The 23,080-nt window shown below is 41.8% G+C and overlaps 1 protein-coding gene across 3 annotated transcripts in view; it reads left to right on the top strand.

Annotated features, from left to right (window-relative positions):
- FIG4 (FIG4 phosphoinositide 5-phosphatase) overlaps positions 1-23,080 on the top strand; it is a 172,260-nt gene that overhangs the window by 68,198 nt on the left and 80,982 nt on the right. For all 3 annotated transcript variants that reach the window (XM_024996723.2, NM_001076014.1, XM_059889772.1), the window contains 8 exons: positions 1,463-1,563; positions 4,890-5,052; positions 5,480-5,577; positions 14,245-14,378; positions 15,652-15,768; positions 17,731-17,776; positions 18,764-18,912; positions 19,906-20,072. In XM_024996723.2, the coding sequence (XP_024852491.1) occupies positions 1,463-1,563; positions 4,890-5,052; positions 5,480-5,577; positions 14,245-14,378; positions 15,652-15,768; positions 17,731-17,776; positions 18,764-18,912; positions 19,906-20,072 (975 nt within the window). The remainder of the gene's footprint in view (positions 1-1,462; positions 1,564-4,889; positions 5,053-5,479; positions 5,578-14,244; positions 14,379-15,651; positions 15,769-17,730; positions 17,777-18,763; positions 18,913-19,905; positions 20,073-23,080) is intronic.

The raw sequence follows: 23,080 nt of genomic DNA, 5'->3' as shown, positions 1-23,080 counted from the left end.
TTTTAGAAGTGGTGTTAAGTTTTTTCCTGCCCCTTTTAGAGATCCTGAAGAACATTTGTGCACCTAGCATGCTTTCTGGTTGACATTCTTCCTTGTGTCTTAGGTTTGTTAAAAACCTAGAGTGAACACTTCAAAGGAGTGGTTGTCTTGAGACCACTGAATGGGTGAATGTGATAAACCAATAATGTGCTTTCTTGCACCAGAACATTGACAGGAGTGGAGTCAGGGAGTCAAAGGGTAGGGTTGGAGAGGTTGGCCTTGGAGAGGACCTGTTTTGCTTCCTTTGTGGCAAGTGAGGGTGAGGAGAGGCTAGATGAAGATGCAGAGGACTTTTGGAATGAATTTGGTGAGATTTACCTGTTACACGTAAAATGGCTCATTACCTTATACTCATTTTCAACCAGTGAGTGGTATTATCTGCTTGATCATTCACCGAATAATGAGATTTGGCCCCAAATTACTATATATTTTTCCAAAAGTAGAATTAAACTGGAAAAAACACACAGTTTCTACCACCTTCATTAAAAAAAAATAAAATAAAACCACTGCAGATCCAAAAAAAAAAAAAGAGAAGGTGCTACAGTTTCTAAGGGCAGTTTCTAAAAAGTAATTTTAAACTGTCTTTTATTTCTCAAGAGCTAACTCAGGCCTGGCATGTATTAAGTACAATAAATGGTTGTTTCTTTAAAGTAGTAAATAGCACCATAGATTATAATTTTAAAGCTCATTAGTTGAAATGATGAATCCAGTCTCCCAGTTAACAAGCATTTAATGAATTCTGGAATGTATATCATGGTAACAGTCATTGCTATTCATTGAATGTTTGCTACAAGCCAGGCGCACATTACCAAACCCAGTCTTCCCAACCACCTAATAAAATTGGTTACTTTTTTTTTTTTGCACTTACACCATTTTACAGAAGATGAAACTGAGGTTCAGAAAGTTAACTAAGGTGACAATATTAATTGAAACTTTATTTTGGTTATACAGTTCCCAGTGTTCAGTTTTGCAGTTAGGTGACAAATTTGGGTGCTCTCACAGTACTATGCTAACTCCATTCCCTCAGAATTAGCTATTGCTTCATAATTTAAACACCCTGTTAATGGAGAGGTGGTCACTTTGATAGGTGTATGGTCTCTGAAGAATGAAGAAGGATTAATTGTACCTTTTACATTCTTACCTGGCTGCAAAGGAGGGACCACAGGTCTTCCCTTGACCAATAACCCTACATCCGGTTACCATTTCCTCTGAAATTCATGGAAACCACTCTTTAGTAAGGTTTGGTTTTACCTTAATACCTTCATACTTCAAAAGAGCAGTTAGACCCAGTGCTGTTCCATTTCTTGGGTGAAGCTTTTTGGTGTTCTTTAACCTACTGAACAAAATATATTTAACATAGAATGATTCTCTTGGTTGGGTGTGATGGTCATGAGCGCTAAACAGCTTTAACTAGATTTCTAAGAGCTGTTGATCTATGGACGACCTGTGTATGTCACTTTAATAGCTAGAAGATCCAGTAAGTTCGCTGGGACCCGTTTTCTCAAAAGAGGTGCAAACTGTGAGGTAAGATTCCTGCTGGCAATTTAACTTTTTATTTCAGCTCTGGTGACAGATAAAGCAAAGTGGAATTTTAGAAAGTGGAATATCTCAGTTTGGGACATTATCAAGAGAATAATGAATTCTCTAGAGCCTCTGAAACTTGTGAGGAATATGACTAATGTATAGATGTTCTGAAAAATCAGCTATCTTAGCGTTATGCAGTGCCTTAGGGAGTTATAAAATGTCTAATGTTTCGGAGGATGAGCCATTTCTGTAATAGATTTTAAAATGCAGTACATATTTAGTGGAGAGACTAAAATAGCAAAGCATCTCCACCCAAGGAATAAATGGAGGGGAGCGCTCTTTGGAAAAGCATCCTTGATGAGAAAATTGAGTAAAGCAAGGCCTGGAAACCCTTTACCCGCTTCCCTCTGCTTTAGTTTGGCTCAAGACAGACTCCTTCCGCTCATCCCTAGGAAAAAAACAACATATTCATCTGTTCTGCCTTTGGTCATGTAGCGTGCTTTGAGTGTTTCATCTCTTTCTGCAACAGACAACTGGAGTCTTACACTGATGTGTGATCGAGTAGATAGACTGGGTGAGACATTGGGTTTTGATCCTGCCTTAATATAGCAACATTCGTTCTTAAAATCATATCAACAATGAACATAGATATAACTGTCGCTTTAAGAAAAAAAGATGTACCCATCTGAATGCAGAGTTCCAAAGAATAGCAAGGAGAAATAAGAAAGCCTTCATAAGTGAACAATGCAAAGAAATAGAGGAAAACAATAGAATGGGGAAAACTAGAGATCTCTTCAAGGAAATTAGAGATACGAAGGGAGCATTTCATGCAAAGATAGGCACAATAAAGGACAGAAACGGTAAGAACCTAACAGAAGCAGAAGACATTAAGAAGAGGTGGCAATAATACACAGAAGAACTATACAAAAGAGGTCTTGCTGCTGCTGCTGCTGCTAAGTCACTTCTGTCATGTCTGACTCTGTGTGACCCCGTAGATGGCAGCCTACCAAGCTCTGCCATCCCTGGGATTCTCCAGGCAAGAACACTGGAGTGGGTTGCCATTTCCTTCTCCAATGCATGAGAGTGAAAAGTGAAAGTGAAGTTGCTCAGTAAGTGTCTGACTCTTCGTGACCCCATGGACTGCAGCCCACCAGGCTCCTCCATCCATGGGATTTTCCAGGCAAGAGTATTGGAGTGGGTTGCCATTCTCCAAAAGAGGTCTTAGTGACCCAGAAAACCACAGTGGTGTGATCACTCACCTAGAGCCAGACATCTTAGAGTGTGAAGTCAAGTATGCCTTAAGAAGCATTACGATGAACAAAATTAGTGAAGGTGATGGAATTCCAGCTGAGTTATTTCAAATCCTAAAAGATGATGCTGTTAAAGTGCCGCACTCAATATGTCAGAAATTAGGAAAACTCAGCGGTGGCCCCAGGACTGAAAAAGATCAGTTTTCATCCCAATGCCAAAGAACGTTCAAACTGCTATACAATTGCACTCATTTCACACGCTAGCAAAGTAATGCTCAAAATGCTCCAAGCAAGGCTTCAACAGTACATGAACTAAGAACTTCCGGATGTTCAAGCTGGATGTAGAAAAGGCAGTGAAACTGGATATCAAATTGCCAGCATCCTTTGGATCATAGAAAAAGCAAGCGAATTCCAGGAAAACATCTATTTCGGCTTCATTGACTATGCTCAAGCCTTTGTGTGAATCACAACAAACTGTGGAAAATTGTTAAAGAGATGGGAATACCAGACCTCTTTACCTGCCTCCTATGAAACCTGTATTCAGGTCAAGAAGCAACAGTTAGAACTGGATATGGAACAATGGACTGATTCCAAATTGGGAAAGGAGTACATCAAAGCTGTATATTGTCACCCTGCTTATTTAACTTATATGCAGAGTATATCATGCAAAATGCCGGGCTGGATGAAGCACAAGCTGAAATCAAGATTGTGGGAGAAATATCAATAACCACAGATATGCATATGACACCACCCTTATGGCAGAAAGCAAAGAGGAATTAAAGAGCCTCTTGATGAAAGTGAAAGAGGAGAGTGAAAAAGTTGGCTTAAAGCTCAACAGTCAAAACACTAAGAGCATAGCATCTGGTCCCATCACTTCATGGCAAATAGATGGGAGAAGAATGGAAACAGTGATAGACTTTATTTTCTTGGGTTCCAAAATCATTGCATATGGTGACTGCAGCCATGAAATTAAGAGATGCTTGCTCCTTGGAAGAAAAGCTATGACAAACCTAGATAGTGTGCTAAAAAGCAGAGATGTTATTTTGCCAAGAAAAGTCCGTATAGTCAAAGCTATGGTTTTTTCAGTAGTCATGTATGTATGTGATAGTTGGACTATAAAGAAAGCTGAGTGCTGAAGAATTGATGCTTTTGAACTGTGGTGTTGGAGAAGACCCTTGAGAGTCCCCTGCACTGCAAGGAGATCAAACCAGTCAATCCCAGAGGAAATCAGTCCTGCATATTCATTGGAAGACTGATGCTGAAGCTGAAACTCTAGTAGTTGGCCACCTGATGCAAAGAAGTGACTCGTTGGAAAAGACCCTGATGCTGGGAACAATTGAAGGCAGGAGGAGAAGGGGATGACAGAGGATGAGGTGGTTGGATGACATCACCAACTCAGTGGACATGAGTTTGTGCAAGCTCCGGGAGCTGGTGATGGGTAGGGAAGCCTGGCGAGCTGGAGTCCTTGGGGTCACAAAGCATTGGACACGACTGAGCAACTGGACAAGAATAGAGTTTTGCAGCTCTGTTATGTAGTTTTGGATATAGCAAGGGTAATTAAACAGTCACGTTATTAATGCCTCTAAAATTATTCTTTGTTAAATCCTCATATACATTATAAGTAAAGCTGTCTCAAGGTTTTTTTTCTTGTGTCCATCAGGCATTTTATTTGAATCTTACTTTTTGTCCTTTCATTCCTCCTTGGTCTTCAGAATTGAATTTTTATATTTCACTGGTCTTACTAATCTCCTGTAATATCTTGTAATTGTTTTCCTTTTCTCTCCTTCTCTGTACTCTATTATCTGTATTATTAGCTATTAATTTGATTTTTCCCTCGTCTATTCTCTGCTATTTTTAATTGCCTTCCTTTATTGCATCTTAATGATTTTCCTTTTTTAATATGTGCATCAAATATTGATCAGCACTTACCTCTTTTAAAATATCCTAAGAATAGGAATTGGGGTGGGGTGCCATTGCCTAAGAATAGGAATTATATTTTCATTCTGTACTTGACATTTTTTTCCCTGAAAAAATTCTGAGAATATAAAACGCCTGTAAATGCACCTTTCTTTCCAGGGTGATGTTGCAAATGAAGTGGAGACTGAACAAATGCTCTGCGACGCTTCTGTCATGTCTTTTACTGCAGGAAGTTATTCTTCTTACGTGCAAGTTAGGGGATCAGTTCCCTTATACTGGTCACAGGACATTTCAACTATGATGCCTAAGCCACCTATTACCTGTGAGTGCAACAGTCTTTTCAGTAGTAACTCTCCTTTACCCACATTAGAGAGTAAACTGCTGCCAACAGAAATTTCATAAAAGCATGGAGTTTTAGGTTCTGAAAAGTAGATAATTTAGAATCAGGACTACTGGTATTTTTTATGCAACAGCTTTATATACTTTCATTTTTAATTTTGGCCACTAGAAAATTATTTATATTTTAAAATATGTAAATATAATTAATTATATTCAGAAATGTAAGAATCATTCAAATTCAATAAATATATGAAGAATGATGCGCTGAAGAGGAATTTGAGACATGAAACTACCAGAAGATCAATTGAGTTACATTTCTATAACCATTATAAAGTGAAACAAGACCCTGTGCTGCTTTTATTCTTGCTGTATAATTTTCATTCTGGTACTTATTTGTTTTTTCCTCCCAGTGGATCAGGCAGATCCATTTGCCCACGTGGCTGCCCTTCACTTTGACCAGATGCTTCAGAGGTTTGGCTCGCCCATCATCGTCTTGAATTTAGTGAAGGTATGACTTGCTCTCTGTTTGCTTATGAAATTCAATCACACTGGACAACATGAAGGGGCTTAACTAGCCTGCTTTAAAGGAGGAGAGGGTTGTGGGTTGATTGTGCTGTGACTACTCACCATGTCTGAACTGTCTGAACCTCTGTCCTTTGGCCTCAGAGTCCACGTGGCCTCTTCCCTGGGTAACTTCAGAGACTCTGTGGTGGGTTTTCTGGAAGAAGAGAAATGAGCATGTCTGTCTTCTAATTTCCTGGGGGTGAGCTAGGTATGGGTGAAATTCTGCCTCAGTTTCCAGGACATCTGGGAGAAGGACGCATGGAGATCAAACACTCACAGGCTAGCCTTGATAGAGTAACTTCCCTTGACAATCCAGAAGATCTGCTGGGCAAGATAATATGTGGTAATAGGATCTAAGGACTAGATTCAGAAATTGGGGTGCAGTTATGGCTCAGGAACCTGGTGGACAGCGTGGTGACCTGGTCTCATATTTCTGTGCTTCCATGTCAGAGAACACTGGTCAGCGTGTTTTGTGTATATGAGTAGGCAGCCAGGTCAAAGGCCTGGCACGGAGTATAGGAGACCAGGTAGGAAATTGTATCTGTGTCTATTGCAACCAAATGAAATGGAGGAATCTCATTCTGTGGCTAGGATAACCCTGAGTATGAAAAGTGTTTTGTTTATTATGGCTATGGCAGTTGGCCAACACCTTCTAGTATCTGAGATTATTCTGACAAGTTGGTTAATAAGTATTTGTTGTTGTTGTTCAGTCACTCGGTCATGTCTGACTCTTGCGACCCCATGTACTGCAGCACACCAGGCTTCCCAGTCTTTCACCATCTCCCAGAGTTTGCTCAAACACAGGTCCGTTGTCAGTGATACCATCCAATCATCTCTCCTGTGTCACCCCCTTCTCTGTCTTCAGTCTTTCCCAGCATCAGGGTCTTGTCCAAAAGTCAGCTCTTCATATCAGGTGGCCAAGGTATTAGAGCTTCAGCTTCAGTCCTTCCAATGAATATTCAGGACTGATTTCCTTTAGGATTGACTGGTTTGATCTCCTTGCTGTCCTAGGGACCCTCAAGAGTCTTCTTCAACACCACAGTTCAAAAGCATCAACTTTTCAGTGCTCAGCCTTCTTTATGGTCCAATTCTCACATCTGTACATGATTACTGGAAAAAGCATAGCTTTGAGTATACAGACCTTTGTCAGCAAAGTAATGTCTCTGCTTTTTGTGTGTGTGTGTGTGTGTGTCTCTGCTTTTTAATACACTTTCTAGGTTTGTCATAGCTTTTCTTCCAAGGAACAAGCATCTTTTAATTTTATGGCTGATGTCACTGTCTGCAGTGATTTTGGAGCCCCCAAAGATTAAGTCTGTCACTGTTTCAATTTTTTCCCCATTTATTTGCCAAGAAGTAATGGGACCAGATGCCATGATCTTAGTGTTTAGACTGTTGAGTTTTAAGTCAGCTTTTTCACTCTCGTCTTTCACCTTCATCAAGAGGCTCTTTAGTTCTTCTTTACTTTCTGCCATTAGGGTGGTGTCTTTTGCATATCTGAGGTTGTTGATATTTCTCCTGGCCATCTTGATTACAGCTTGAGTTTCATTCAGCCTGGCATTTTGCATGATGTATTTTGCATAGAAGTTAAATAAGCAGGATGACAATATACAGCCTTGATGTACTCCTTTCCTAGTTTGAAATTGGTTCTAACTGTTGCTTCTTAACCTACATACCGGTTTCTTAGGAGGCAGGCAGGGTGGTGTGGTATTCCCATCTCTTTAATATTTTCCACAGTTTGTTGTGACCCACACAGTCAAAGGCTTTGGCATAGTCAATAAAGCAGAAGTAGATATTTTTCTGGAATTCCCTTATTTTTCCTGTGATCCCCCAGATGTTGGCAATTTGATCTCTGGTTCCTGTGCCTTTTCTAAATCCAGCTTGTACATTTGAAAGGTCTAGGTTCAGGTACTGTTGAAACCTAGCTTGGAGGATTTTGAGCATTACCTTGCTAACATGTGAAATGAGTACAATTGTGTGGTAGTTTGAACATTCTGTGGCATTTTTCTTCTTTGGGTTTGGAATGAACCTTTTCCTGTCCTGTGGCTGGATTTTCCAAATTTGTTGGCATATTGAGTGCAGCACTTTAACAGCATCGTCTTTTAGGATTTGAAATAACTCAGCTGGAATTCCATCACCTCCACTAGCTTTGTTCATACTAATGCTTCCTAAGGCCTGCTTGACTTTGCACTCCGGGATGTCTGGCTCTAGGTGAGTGATCACACCATCGTGGTTTTCCAGGTCATTAAGAATTTTTTTGTACAGCTCTCCTGTGTGTTTTATCATCTCTTCTTAATATCTTCTGCTTCTGTTTTATTCATAGTTTCTGTCCTTTATTGTGCCCATCTTTGCATAAAATGTTCCCTTGGTATCTCTAATTTTCTTGAAGAGATAGCTGGTCTTTCCTATTCTATTGTTTTCCTTTATTTGCATTATTCACTTAAGAAGACTCATATCTCTCCTTGCTATTCTTTGAAACTCTGCATTCAGATGGGTGTATCTTTCTTTTTCTCCTTTGCCTTTCGCTTCTCTTCTTTTCTCAGCTCTTTGTAAGGCCTCCTCAGACAACCATTTTGCCTTTTTGCATTTCTTTTTCTTGGTGATGGTTTTGGTCACCACCTCCTATACAATCTTATGTCCACAGTTCTGTCCATAGTTCTTTAGGCACTCTATCAGATCTAATCCCTTGAATCTATTTGTCACTTCTACTGTAAGTGATTTGATTTAGGTCACACTTGAATGACCTAGTAGTTTTCCCTACTTTCTTCAAGTCTGAATTTTGCAATAAGGAGCTCATGATCTGAGTCCTAGTCACTCCCAGTCTTGTTTTTGCTAACTGTATGACCTGGATAACCAAGATCATTAATTATAATAAGCATAATTCAATTTAATTAGAAGCCAAGGAATCCTATGTCCATTGAAGCCACCGTTTAACAGTTTTGAAGGTTTCCCATGTGCCCAAGGCAATCATAAAAACAGTCCCTGTCTTCTCTGGGCTCACAGTCTAACAGGAGATGGTAAAGTGAGGCAGAGGTACCAGAACAGGGTTACGATTCTGGGAGAGCTTATAGCGGGAGAGAAGTCTTCCCTGAAGAAGTGATGAGTCAGTGTAACGCCTCTGAATGAAGAGGCCTTTACAAGGCCAAGAGGAAAGAGAGCAGCAAGCGCAAGGCCCTGGGAAAGGAGGGCATAATGTGCGTTTGAGGAAGAAAAAGCCTCTCTGACTGGGTCCCAGAGAATGCAGGCAGGAGAGCCTGCTGTGAGAAGAGACTGAAGAGGTAGTTATGCCAGATTTTAAGAGCCTTGTAGGGTGTGTTAATGAGTCAGGTCTTATCTTGACTTTCCAAAACCATGGAAGGTTTTGTAGAGTTGAGAAGATGGTGATCAGATTTCTGTTTTGAGAAGATTATCCTGATCTCAACGTAGAGAACGAATGGATTGGTACAGACTAAAGTTGATGTTGGAAGACTGTTATAGGCTGTTATAATTATCCAGAAAAGAGGTAACTGGCCACAGCTAGGGTGGCATGGCAGAGGTGGGGAGGAGTGCACACAGGCAGTAGAGCCAGTGATGAGCTGGGTCTGAGATGAGGGAGAGGGAGGGGTGAAACTTGATCCCCAGGTTCCTGGCTCACTCAGGTGAATGGGTGGTGATGCCAGGCACTGAGCCGGGGAACACAGACTGTCTGTGAGGGAAGGCGATGAGTGTGGTTTGAATGTGTTGAGGTTTGAGATGGATGGAGTCCTGTCAAAGGAGATGGTAAGTAGGTGGTCGCTGTATGAGATGGAAGCTCAGGAGAGAGGTCTGGGCTGAGATGTGATATTATGGCCCATCTGAGTCCTGGCGATATTTGAAGACATGGGTGTGGAGAGGATGCCCAACCGAGGGTACCGAGAGAGAAGAGTGGAAAGCCTCTGGTCTCGACTTGAGAACCTCCAACTCCTGATGTCCAGGCAGAACAGGCTGAATCCATAAAGGAGTCAGAGGAAGGACAGATGAGAAAGTAGGAGGAAAACCAGGTGAGTGCTGTGCTCTGACAGCTAAGAGAAGGCATGTTTTGTGGTGAAGGAAGCAAGCAGTTGACTGTGGCAAAGGCTGCTGACGGGCCAGGTAAGATGAAAATGGAAAATATGCTCATTTATGTTCCCAGCACCAGGGCACTGAGTGACCTGGACTGAGCTGCAGGAGGACTTTTTCCCTCAGTTCAGTTCAGTCGCTCAGTCATGTCTGACTCTTTAACCCCATGGACTGCAACACGCCGGGCTTCCCTGTCCATCACCAACTCTTGGAGCTCACTCAAACTCATGTCCATTGAGTCGGTGATGCCATTCAACCATCTCATCCTCTGTCGTTCCCTTCGTCTGCCTTCAATCTTGCCCAGCATCAGGGTCTTTTCCAATGAGGCAGTTCTTTGCATCAGGTGACCAAAGTATTGGAGCTTCAGCCTCAGCATCAGTCCTTCCAATGAATATATAGGACTGATTTCCCTTAGGATGGACTGGTTGGATCCTCTTGGAAAAATGAAGCACCTAGTGAGAAATGTGGAAGAGTTGGTGTTTTCATCTGGTTGTTGTTTCTTGAAGAGATCATAATGATGTGTTTAAAAGTGTTTGGGAAGGAGCCATTTGAGATCCTTAAGGAGAGGAGAGAATACAGGAAAGAGAAGGGATGATCAGGGGCATCATGTACTTGAGAGGAAAGGAAATCTGAAACCTGGAGGGAGGAGTTATTTTAATGGGAGGACAGAATCATAAGGGTACGTGTGTGTGTGTGTGTGTGTGTGTGTGTGTGTGTTGTATATGCATCCACATGCACTTAGGTTCCCTCCTGATGGCTTTAACTTGTCCTTAAGGTCAGAGGGAAGGTTACCTGCTCAGAGCGGAAGTTTGAGGGTGGTGGAAGTTTCACAGCCTTCATATATGTGGGAAGGTGGGTTGACCAGAGACCTCCAGGCAATGCTAAGGGCAAATTCCAGGTTGGTAGGGGCAAATTCCAGGATTTTTTAAGTCATGCTATTGCCTGACTTTTCCTGGCAGTGCTAGTGAATGGGTATAAGCACAGAAAGTGAAATTCTCTCAGTCATGTCTGACTCTTTGCGACCCCATGGACTTCTTTGCGACCCCATGGACTATACAGTCAATAGAATTCTTTAGGAGAGAATACTGGAGTGGGTAGCCTTTCCCTTCTCCAGGGAATCTTCCCAACCCAGGGATCGAACCGGGGTCTCTTGCATTGCAGGCAGATTCTTCACCAGCTGAGCTATCAGTGAAGCCCAGACACACAGAGAAGTAAATAATTGGGTTCATTTAGTTTTGCCATACAGGTGTGACATAAAAGACAGATCATAGGAGTTTTGGGTGTTGGCAGTTGTCTAATTGAAGTGGACTGTGAAACCTGAGCTGGAGGAGGGTGAATAATGGAGAGGGTGGTGGAGAAAGCAGAGCTGTCAGTGGACTGGGGTTCTTGTGAGGTGGGGTGTTTAAAACAAACTGTCTGAAAATAAAAGAGGTTCTGGATAAGAAATGGTGAGGGCAGAGGAGTTACCTGTGGTGAATGGCTTGAGCTGGAGATGAGGGTGGGAATGATGGCCTAGCCATAGTGGAGGCGGAGCGTGGGGTAGGGATGCCAACTGTGAGCCAGTTGCTGGGAGAGGACCATAGCACTAAGTGCATGCGTTCAAAGGAGCGGGGTGTGTCTGTGTGTGGTGTGTGTGTGTGTCAGAGGAGGAAGGTGATGAGAAAGGGAGCCGTGGACAGTGAGGCAGGAAGCTTTAGTGCATGAATTCAAAGTTGTGTGTGTTTGTGTGTGTGTGTGTATGTGGTGTACGGTGTGTGTGTGTGTGAGGGGAGGAAGGTGATGAGGAGGGGAGCTGTGGACAGTGAAGCAGGAAGCTTTAGTGCACGAATTCAAAGGAGGTGTGTGTGTGTGGTGTACAGTGTGTGTGGTGCACGGTGTGTGTGGTGTACGGTGTGTGTGTGTGTGTGTGTGTATGTGTCAGGGGAGGAAGGTGATGAGGGGAGCTGTGGACAGCGAGGCAGGAAGCTTTAGTTCTCTCTTTATCGCTCTTTGGCTTAGGAAATTATTGGTCTGCTTCAATTAGATGACTGCCAACACCCAAAACTCCTGTAATATTATTATATATAATATAAAAATAATCAAGGATGGACTCTGTAAAATAAATCAAGTATTAAATAAATAACTTTTTAGACTTTTGTTCACATCAGTTCAGAAATTTCATCTCTCTCGCTGTCAACTCAGAATAATATAAGACAATAGCTGGATGACCCATAGCCTCAGCCTGATATTACACAGTAGCTATAAGAAACATAAAATAATTCAAGAAGCAACACTCTACTAACAAGAACCTTCATGAACAATTTTCTAGTAAATGTATAGGCAATAAGATATTGTTTGTATAGAAATAAATTATTGCTGAAGCACTAAATTAAAAAGTTATCACTAGAATATAAATGTCAACCTAAGTTAGTGAATTTTCTTCATATATTACAGAGTCCTTTTAGTGTAGTTAAAAGCTATGGTTAAATGGAGATTCATGATGTATGAAATAAACTATTTCTCTACTAAGTATGCAGGTTCAAAATATAATATCAGATACATGTGGTTATAAAGTGTTCCTGCCCAGATTTCTCAAGTGAACATTTACTTCTTAATATTTAAATGCCAGTCAATAGATTTTAAAATTATTGTAGTTTATTATTTCATTGTCATAAAAATCCTGACAATAACGAGAAAATACTTTGGAGATTAAGTTGCTGTTTTGTAGAATAGAAAAAAATGTTTGTTTTTGTCATCAGTTACTTTATTCATAGGATAGAAGAAGATGTTTATTCAGTTCACTTGGAAGAATATTAACATATTAACTAGTCAAAGTGTGTGTGTGTGTGTGTGTGTGTGTGTGTGTGTGTGTATAGATACCAAGGGATAGTCACTCTTTGTTCTGCCTCTGTATGAAGTGTCAAAAATGGAATACCTTTCTTGATTTTTCTCTTAGGTCCTGTATGTGAACTGTCTCCTTCCCACCCCCTTCCCCACCGTGTGTAAGTTTGAGACACTGCTTGACAAAAATTTTGCAGCAATCCTTACACTGTCAGTGCTGCTGCTCAGGATTAATAGGAAGCCAGCCAAGGGTCTGATGTCATTATCCATCAGAGGACTTTAATTTGGGGGCCTTGGACGGCTATTGGGAGGATCTCTGAACCCTTTGAAGTGATGTACAAACTCACTTGCATACATAAAATTTTCATCTGGTTGTTAAACGAGTCCGTGACCCAAAGGCAGTCGACTAAACAATTCAGTAACAAATCCACTGTGGGCAGACTGCATAAAGCACGCTCTTTGCATAGAGTTGATCCCAAGTTGATGCAATAACCTTACTTCTGCATCTCCTTAAATGTCAGATTTGACATAAGAAATTCACAAACTTTTTGTTTCTCTAGTTGGTTTAAAATACTTTTGAGAAAAATTCCAGGTATGTAATTTAATTTTCTCAGATGTAAAAATAAGCTAATATTTGTTCATCTAAAACTGATTTATCACTGGTCTTAATCAACTCTAATTCCTCCATTTGATATATACAGTTATGCAAAATAGATATTTTTCTTTTGTTTCCTTGGTGATTATCTAATTAAATTCATGACAGTTGAAAAGTAACCAGCATGGTTGAAAACAGCATAGACCTATCCTGATGCCAGTAGTAGTCCGTTACTGAGTTACTTTTTGTTTGCATGTTTGTTTCTGAGTAAAGTCCTGATCAGAATAATAATACAAATGGTCTGTTTTGTATTAATACTTACCATGCGTCAGATGCTCTGATAAGAAATTACCATGTTTCATCTCCTTTAAACCTCACATTAATCCTTTAAGAGAGGTGCTGCTGTTACCCATTTTATAGATGAGGAATTCAGGAGGCAGCGAGTGAGCTGGTAGGAGGCAGAGAATGAGCTCCAAGCTCACAGCTGAGTAATAACACACCAGCCCCCTTGAATGGGAGACGGTGCGGTCTCTCCGGAGCTACAGCAGGCAGGCGAGGAGGTGGACCGCTAAGATGTAGTCCCAGTCACGCCTCTCAGCTTCAGTGCCTTCAGCCACAGTGTGAAAGGCGAAGACAAGGCTGCCTTGGCTACCTCCAGGGGATTTTATGAGAGTCAAGTTTAAAAGCATATGAAGGCTATGAAAACACTCTCCACTCTGCCAGTTTGGGGATTATCCATCCAAGCCCAGTTGATTTCTGTCTGGTCCTTAGCTGGCTGGGGCTTGGGGGTCCTTTCTTCTGGTCTTTGGGGAGTTCTCCTTCGCCACAGTGGGGTGTGGAGGGTGTAGGACAGGTCTGTGTAGGGTGAGCTGGACTTGAGACTGCAGGAGGTTACGAGGAAGAAATCTGATCTCCTCGAGTCTTTAGTGCTCATTATCTGTTAATTGTAATTCAGTGGCATATTTATATCTTAGCATTTACTTTAATTTTAATAAGGTAGGTTTCATTTTTTTATATTTAGCACTTCATCTTTTTGTCTTGCCTTAGTAGCAGTTATGTTTAAAGTCTGTTCCTCCAATTTAAGACAGTTTGAACACTGACGATGTTTAATTTTTGGAAAAGGAACGAGAAAAAAGGAAGCATGAAAGAATTCTGAGCGAAGAGCTTGTAGCTGCTGTGACCTACCTCAACCAGTTTTTGCCTCCCGAGCACACGATTATTTATATTCCGTGGGACATGGCCAAGTACACCAAAAGGTGAGCAGATGCTCGTCTTGTCTGGTTAGGTTTTCCTCTTGTGATGGAGAATAGCAGGAAGCGACCTCCCCCGTAAAGTCACTCTTATTTTCCTTTGTGATTCTGCTTAATGGGCTGTTTAACTGCTGGTGTATAATTAGAGGGCTTAAATTAATTAATCAAACTCTCTGCCCACCATTTTTTCCATTTGCAAATTCTCTTTGAAGTATCCTAGTGACTTCAGAACACCTCTCCTCAGCTGCTTTTCCTCAAAGGTGTTAGTTTTACCTTTTCTTTCTATTTCATTCTGTCTCCCTGTTTAATTCCTTTCTCAGATGCCACTTTCAGATGTTCTCACTCGTGGGTGAACCAGCACTAACTCCCGACTGTTTATAGTAAATCCAGACCCCTTGGTGTAAGGTGAAAGCCCCAACATCTGGTTGGTTCCAGAATGTAATAACTCCTTCTTTATTCCCAGGGCTATTCTGCTCCTGCAAAGCTATCCAGCAGGTTCTGTCTCCAGTGTAGCAGCTGAGGTCCAATTCTGGACCCTTTGTTCCTATTATTTCCTCTCCCTCCACTCCTCCTCCCTACCCCCCAGGGTGCTTTCCCACCTCTCTTACCGTCAAGTTCTGATTCAAAACTCATCTCTTCCAAGGAGCTCTCATTAACCTTGCATTGTCCTTTGACTCATTTTCTGGGCGTCCTACAAACACTAGGTTCACATCAAGGTCTCTCTCTCATTTTCTTAATGTCACTGTGTTGTTTTGCACTTGACTCATTGTACTTTTCTCTGAATCATCTTACATAGTTAGATACATGCACGTGCACACACACACACACACACACACACTTTCCCAGAGTATAAGCCTGGTTACTGGTTGGTGCCGTTCATAGTAATGTATTTCCCAGTGTTTTCTTCCCAAACAGCCGCACTGAGCATTGTGCTGTCTTCACATTTCATGACTGTGTGTTGACTTCACTGACTCCACTCTTGGGGAGTGAAAGGCTTTGGAAAAAGCTCTTGCTGGGAGATGCCATGTGCCAAGTTTAAGGCTTGGCAACAATTGCTATTGAGTTACAGGCCCTTCTTGTGCCAAATCTTGCTAGTTATTGAGTACACCTTGCATTCTAGAAATTAATTCTTACAATGAGCCTATTGAGTACAGACCAGAGATTTAAAAAATTACATTCCCAAGTACCATTACTGTAGCCTTGGCTTTGGGTATAAACATAGGTGCATGTTAAGAGTCGGGCCATTCTCACTTCTCTTACTCTTCCTCCTTGCTCTCAGCAAGCTGTGTAATGTTCTAGATCGCCTGAACGTGATTGCAGAAAGTGTGGTGAAGAAAACAGGCTTCTTTGTAAACCGCCCCGATTCTTACTGTAGCATTCTGCGGCCAGATGAAAAGTACGTATGGTGTTTTAAAACCTAAGATATCAAGAAGTTAGCGCTTATAGACAAAAAATATTCTAGACATGAGCAGTTTGTACTCCTTGGAAGATAGATGACTATTCCTTTGGGGAGACGACACCCTGCCCACGTTGTCTGTGGAATGAACGTTCATGAGGGTGGGAGATTCTCTTGGCAGCTACATACCTTGAGATGGAAGCCACAGAATCTCTTGCTTCTTAGAATAAATGTTACATAAAGTATTTCTGTAAAATAAAACTTTCTGTAATGAATTCTGTGTTTCAGTATTAAATAGGAGCAGGAAAATTTTTTCATATGCACCCGTCTATAGATTAGTATTTATAGTAACATTTTAATGAAACTTGTCAGTGTATTAGTTATTTGCTCACAGATCTTTCTTCATTGGGGCTTCCTTGGTGGCTGAAAGAGTAAAGAATCTGCTTGCAGGAGACCCGGGTTTGATCCCTGGGTCAGGAAGATATCCCGGAGAAGGAAACGGCAATCCACTCCAGTATTCTTGCCTGTAAAATCCCGTGGACAGAGGACCCTGGTGGGCTACAGTCCATGGGGTCCCAAAGAGTCAGACCAGTCTATACTAACATTTTAACGAAATTTATCACTGTATTATAGTTATTTGCCCACAAATCTTTCTTCATTAGTACTTTGTGAGCTTCTTTAGATCAAGCATCTGTGCTTAATTTATCTTGAAAGAACCAATATTATGTATTTCCAGCATTTTATTTTCAGTTAACAAAGTTAACTATAATGGTAAAGAAAAAACATGCAAAAAGCAAGGAAAAAAAAAACCTAACCAATTACTAATGTGTACATCTTCTGTTATAGTTTGAATTTCAGGGCACCTGTGACCAGGGTCCCCAGGACTCCTCCCAGGCTTGGTGATTTCCTAAGAGAACGCAGGAGTTGTAGTGTATTGTTGTCCTCTTGGCTGTGATTTAATATGAACAAGCAAAACAAAGCAAAATTAGCCGAGGGAGAAAGCACATGGGACAAAGTCCAGAGGAAATGAGGGACTCGCTTCCAGAGTCCTCTCCTGCTAGAGTATGTTCAATTCCCCCGGCAACTTGCGACAGCGAATGTGAAGTGTTGCCAACCAGGGGAGATGATTGAAGACTTGGTGCCAGGGTTTTTACTGGAAGTGGTCCCACAGGCAGCTCTGCCTGGCAGCTACCAAAATTTCAGGCTCCCAGAAGGAAAGGCTGTTCAGCAAACCATGTTGCTTCTACAAACAGCTTAAGCACTGTGAGCCATGCTTGTCTGTTCTGGGAATAGTGGGAATTAAAGTTCCCGGCACCAGCCAGGGGGCAGCCTTGTAAGCGGGCCTTTCTGAGCATAGCAGTCAGGCCTGCTGTGTTAACTCTTTTTCTGCACTGCACCTTCTTTTAAATAATTAAAAGATTAATGTCATTACATAGTACTTATAATAGAATATTTCCCCATGCCTTCGTTGGCGAAGGCATGGAGAAAACATGTGGGAAGGAAAATAATAAAGAAGTTTGTAAAAACAATGAAAGGACTGTAGCAAAGCTCCATGAAGAAAAGCTGGAGGAAGTAGAACCTCCTAAAATCAAGGGGAGAAGGACCAGGCTTGGTAGATTGTATTATAAAGTTGATCTGCAATTATTCATGTCTGTAGAGACTGAACAGGAAATGGGCTTAAAGCAAGAGACTTTGGATGAACGTGGGTGACGAAATGCTAGTGTGCGGGGCTGGAGCAGGTTAAGATGCTCCTTTCCTGGCCTCCCTTTGAGGGGAGCATGGGTAGCATTCCATCTCTGTTATTTGCAAATTCACTTACCTGAGAAAGTAAACTGAATCAACGGATTGTTCAGGGGCGTTCAGCCCTATTACTTTCATTCTTAATTAAGAGCTGGTACCAAATATGAATATAGATTATGTTATTAAATAGTTTAAAATTAAAGCATGTATTTTTAAACACAGGTGGAATGAACTAGGAGGATGCGTGATTCCCACTGGTCGCCTGCAGGTATAGATGACATTGTGTTAATAATGAACAGAATTTGTATCCACTGTGTGTGATGTTTTCTGAAAGCAACCATGGAGAGAGATACTTCTTATTGAATGCAACATTATTAATCATTTGAGAACAAGTTTTAATGCCTTACAGCTAGTGTTTAACTCTTGGAAAGGATGTATAGCTTAAATAGTAATGGCCCATAGATTTTCGGGGGGGCTTCCCAGATAGCTCAGTTGGTAAAGAGTCTGCTGCAACGCAGGAGACCCCAGTTCGATTCCTGGGTTGAGAAGACCCACTGGAGAAGGGATAGGCTACCCACTCCAGTATTCTTGGACTTCCCTTGTGGCTCGGCTAGTAAAGAATCCTCCTGCAATGTGGGAGACCTGGGTTTGATCTCTGGGTTGGGAAGATCCCCTGGAGAAGGGAAAGGCTACCCATTCCAGGGTTCTGGCCTGGAGAATTCCATGGACTGTATAGTCCATGGGGTCACAAAGAGTCAGACACACTGAGCAACTTTCACTTTCATAGACTTTTTTCATATAATATAAAATTATTGGAAATAGAAACAAACAGAAATGTGTAAAGAACAAATTAGAAGGACTTTGGAAAATGAGCCAGATAATCACTATATCTATTAATTATGCTTTAAGAATGAAACTGCCTCAGCCACTAAATGGTTTGGTTTGTACAGTAAAGGAGACAGACCAGGAGGAAAAGCACATATTTAACTAATTGGCACAGGTGGAAAATGTTAGCTGTTTGTTTTATCTTGTTAAACTAAAGAAAAATTCAAATATAGACTAGAAGGTATAATGATGCTATTGGAGCAATATTGTGACTACCAAATATAACCTTTTATAGTGAAAAAAAATGCTTCATTATTTGCTCAGGAATAACACCCTACTTGCAGCTTGTCTTCTTAAAGAAATCTTGCGTAGGCTGGAAGTAGTTCTGGTGACTGAATAATGATTGACCGTTCAAGGTGTTTCTCTTTAGACTGGTGTTCTTCGAACCAACTGTGTGGACTGTTTGGATCGCACCAACACAGCACAGTTTATGGTGGGGAAATGTGCTCTGGCTTATCAACTGTACTCCTTGGGCTTAATTGACAAACCCAATCTACAATTTGATACAGATGCAGTTAGGTAAGCCTTATTTTTTTTGCCTTTCAAATGCTGGTAATGACAGAAAGCAAACTTGATTAATCATAAAGGACTTTTATGAACTCATTTCCCCTTTTGGCTTCTCAAAAATTATGTTGTTAAAAGACGTAATTTAAATTTGGTAACATCTATTTCTATTAAAGCCCTATGTGTTGTTGCCATGGTTTTGTTTTCCTATTTGTGTTAATTATCAAAAAATGCTGTGTACTTTAGATAAATCCAAACTAGTGAGTTTCTTTGAAAAAAAAAAATCTCAGGCTGTGTTAGGAAAAAAAGTAATATGCCTTCGTATATTTTGAATTAAACAGGTCAGATAGATAAAAGATTGAAGAAATACTGTTATTTCACTGCCCACTGGGTCCATGACAGGCATGAAGTACTGTTTCTTGAAATGCAGTGATCGCTATTATCAGTCCTCTGAGATAGTCATAAAGGCTCTGTCCAAAAGAGTGCTCAGCTTACAAATGGCCAGATCTCAGCCATCACTGCATTAAAAAACCTTAACAGGCACTTGAAGAAACAGAAGTTTCAAACATATATTTCTAGGAAAGAATATGGTTTGATGTGACAAGAGCTTGTCCTTTCTTCCAAAGGCAATTCAGAGAGAACAGAAAATTCTGGCATGGGAGGTAAATTGAGCTGGCAGGCTGCAGAAAGTTAGGAGTCTTTTAAGAGAGTAGAACCACCTTGGTCTAGGCTTGGGTGGATTATGCTTTTTGGTCCCCCTGCTTTTTTTTTTTTTTTCCCCTTAGAGTTTTCTGTGATTTTGTTGTTTATTGGACTATTACTCTAAAATGTAATACATTTTGTGTATGCATTTATCTTCCAAGATGTTGAAGAGTCTACTTGAAAAGAAAGGCTCAGGGGAATTCATGTACGAAAAGACTTGTTTTGAATCTGTAGCTAAGTGAATAAGGTGTATAATACTTTGGATGAAATTCTTTAATGTTTGTGTGTTTTACTTGGGCTTCTTAGGTTGTTTGAGGAACTCTATGAAGACCATGGGGATACCCTGTCCCTTCAGTATGGTGGTTCCCAACTTGTTCATCGTGTAAAAACCTACAGAAAGATAGCACCGTGGACCCAGCACTCAAAAGACATCATGCAGACCCTATCTCGATATTACAGCAATGCTTTTTCAGGTAATTCTGGAGTTATATGCATTTCTGAGACTTATCCTGATGCACATTTTTCTCTTTTACATATCCTTGTTTTTAAAGCTAACTGGAAAAGTAATGTCAAAGTTAAATATTTTTTAAAAGTTTAAATAAAACAGAATCTGTCGCTTAGGAGGTGCTCAGTAAATATGCAGTAAATGAATGAATAAACTTTGTATTTTAAGTAGGGCACTTTGGCCACCCATAACTGGAGCTTTTGTATACTTCACAGTACTGTGATTCCTTGGCTTCTGCCTCATTCCTAGTTTCTGCTTGTAATGAAAGTGAAAGTCACTCTGTCGTGTCCGATGCTTTGTGACCCCACGGACCATACAGCCCATGGAATTCTCTAGGCCAGAATACTGGAGTGGGTAGCCTTTTCCTTCTCCACGGGATCTTCCCAACCCAGGGATCGAATCCAGGTCTCCTGCATTGCACGCAAATTCTTTACCAGCTCAGCCACCAGGGAAGCCCTGGAAATACATAGATCAATTTAAGAGTATTGAGTAATTATTTTTAAATAGAGTTCATCATTTTAACAGTTGTCTAAGTATGTGAATATCACTGTATCTTTTAAATGTCAGCTAGAAATGAGAAGTAACATTAGCACTAAATTTTAGTCTTTTCTCGTTTTATGACTTGGGAGTACTAACAGCAACAGGTGGTTAAAAGGGCACTTTTTCTGCCTCCATTCTGATGTCACCCACCAAAGTGACTGTGAGACAGGTCCCGTGCACAGAATTTTTAAAGGAAGAGCTCAAGTTGATTTTGTGAGTCTTGGACTCTTAAACTAGATTAAAGACAAAACCGTTTACAAAATGTAGAGAAGAGGAATCAGCAAAGAGATTCTTTGAATTTTTGCTACGCCGTGACTGTCCCCAGCCCCTGCTCCTTTACCTCCAGCCTGGAGAGAACTGGATTCTGGGCAGGCTTAATGAGGGACCCCGTGGAGTTGTTGGCTTCGGGCAGCTGTGTAGCAAAGCTGAAGCAGAGGGACGGGCTGAGGAGCGGGCTGCCATGTTGGGAATGGCCTCCCCTCCTAGAGTTGCTGAGGCCAGAGGATCAGTAGGCCTACCAGGTGACCAGAGGTGGCCCGTGGGGGAGGGTGCTGGCATGGCATTGGCCTAGGTCCTGGCCAGAGGGACCATAGCAGCGGGAACCAGGAGGTGATTGATCACTGGCTTCCCAAGGAAGGAGTAGCAGGAAAATGCCTGATGTGAGAAGCCTGTGCTCATGCCAAGGGAACTGCAGGTGTCTCCAGCGCTGGGAACCTCAGGAGAGTACGTGAAACCATCCACAAAAGAATCAGCCTTCAGCCTTTTCCGTGCCCAGAGAGAATGCAAAGGCGGCTTGCTATACTTCTGTGCAGGCATATTCATTTCCTGTGCTATCTAACAAATTACTGAAAAATTGAGAGCTTAAAGCAACATATATTCATATCTCACGATTTCTGTGGGTCAGAATTCCAGGCCCAGTTTAGCCAGGTCCTCTGCAGAGGGTCTCACCAAGCTGTAGTGGAGATGTCAGTCAGATGTGGTCTCATCTGGAGGCCTGATTCGGGGAGGGTCTGCTTCCCTGCTCATGTGCTTGTTGGGGGAATTCAGTTCCTTGTGGACTTGTTCCTTGTAGGGATCATGGCAGCTTGCGTCTTCATCACTGGCATGGGAAAGGGTCTCTAGAATGAGTCTTCTGGCAAAACAGTCTTATATAACATAATGTAATCGTGGGGTGTCATGCCATCACTTTGCCATATACCATTGCTCAGAAGCAAATTGTGGTCCCACCCACACATGAGCAAAATCTGTGACAGTTTCCTAAGGCTGCTGCAACAAAATACTAAGAACTAGGTGATGTAAAACAACAGAAACTTATCTCACAGTTCAGAGGTAGAAGTTCAGTGTGAAGTTGTCAGCAGAGCCACCCAAGTTCACTGTGAAGTCCACAGAGGAGAATGCCTCTTCCCAGCTTCTGATATTTTGCCAGCAGTCCTCAGTGTTCCTCGGCTTGCAGCTGTCTTGCTTCCACGGTCGAATGGTCTTCCTCTGTGTGTCTAGGTCTGTGTCAAGTTTCCCTCTTCCTGTAAGGACACCAGTCATACTGGGTTAGCATGCGTGCACACTCAGTCACTTCAGCTGTGTCCGACTCTTTGCGACATGGGGTGTAGCCCGCCAGCCTCCTCTGTCCATGGGATTTTCCAGGCGAGAATACTGGGGTGGGTTGCCATTTCCTTCTCCAGGGGATCCTTGACCCAGGGATCAAACCTGTGTCTCTTACGTGTCCTGCATTGGCAGGCCCTAGTGCCACCTGCAAAGCCCTAATTGGATTAGGGTCTACCCTAATTCAGTATGGCATTATCTTAACTTGATTTGGGCTTCCCAGGTGGCGTAATGGTAAAGAATCCACCTGCCAATGCAGGAAATGCAGGAGACCTGGGTTTGATTCCTGGGTCAGGAAGATCCTTTGGAGAAGGAAATAGCAACCCAGTCCAGTATTTTTGCTTGGAAAATTCCATGGACAGAGGAGTCTACTGGGCTACAGTCCATGGGGTCACAAAGAATCAAATGCAACTGAGCACACATAACTTGATTATGTCTGAAAAGACCCTAATTTCAAATAAGATTACATTAATGGATATTGGGGTTTAGGGCTTCAGTATATCTTTTTAGAGAGAAACAATTCACTACACAACACAGGCTATCTATCACACTAAAGCATGAACAGCAGGAAGTGGGGAGCATGGGGGTCACTTTGGAGTCGAGATCAAGTGAGACCATCCCCATTACCACACTGCAGAGGGGTTGGAAGCTGGTTGGCAGCCGAGTGGGTGTGGGGGGACGTGCGGGAGAGACCTAGAGGTCCTGTGTGGTCTGGCCCCGCCTACCTTGCCATTCTGCCATTCATGCCATCCCCTTCCCCCATCACAGCTCTCCAGACACACAGACCTTCTCACTCTTTCCTGACTAGGTTAGGCTTCCTCTGCCAGAGGCTCTTGC

The sequence above is a fragment of the Bos taurus genome, chromosome 9, assembly GCF_002263795.3.
Source record: "Bos taurus isolate L1 Dominette 01449 registration number 42190680 breed Hereford chromosome 9, ARS-UCD2.0, whole genome shotgun sequence".
Lineage (NCBI taxonomy): Eukaryota > Metazoa > Chordata > Mammalia > Artiodactyla > Bovidae > Bos > Bos taurus.
This window is presented reverse-complemented; position numbering and strand designations above follow the sequence as displayed.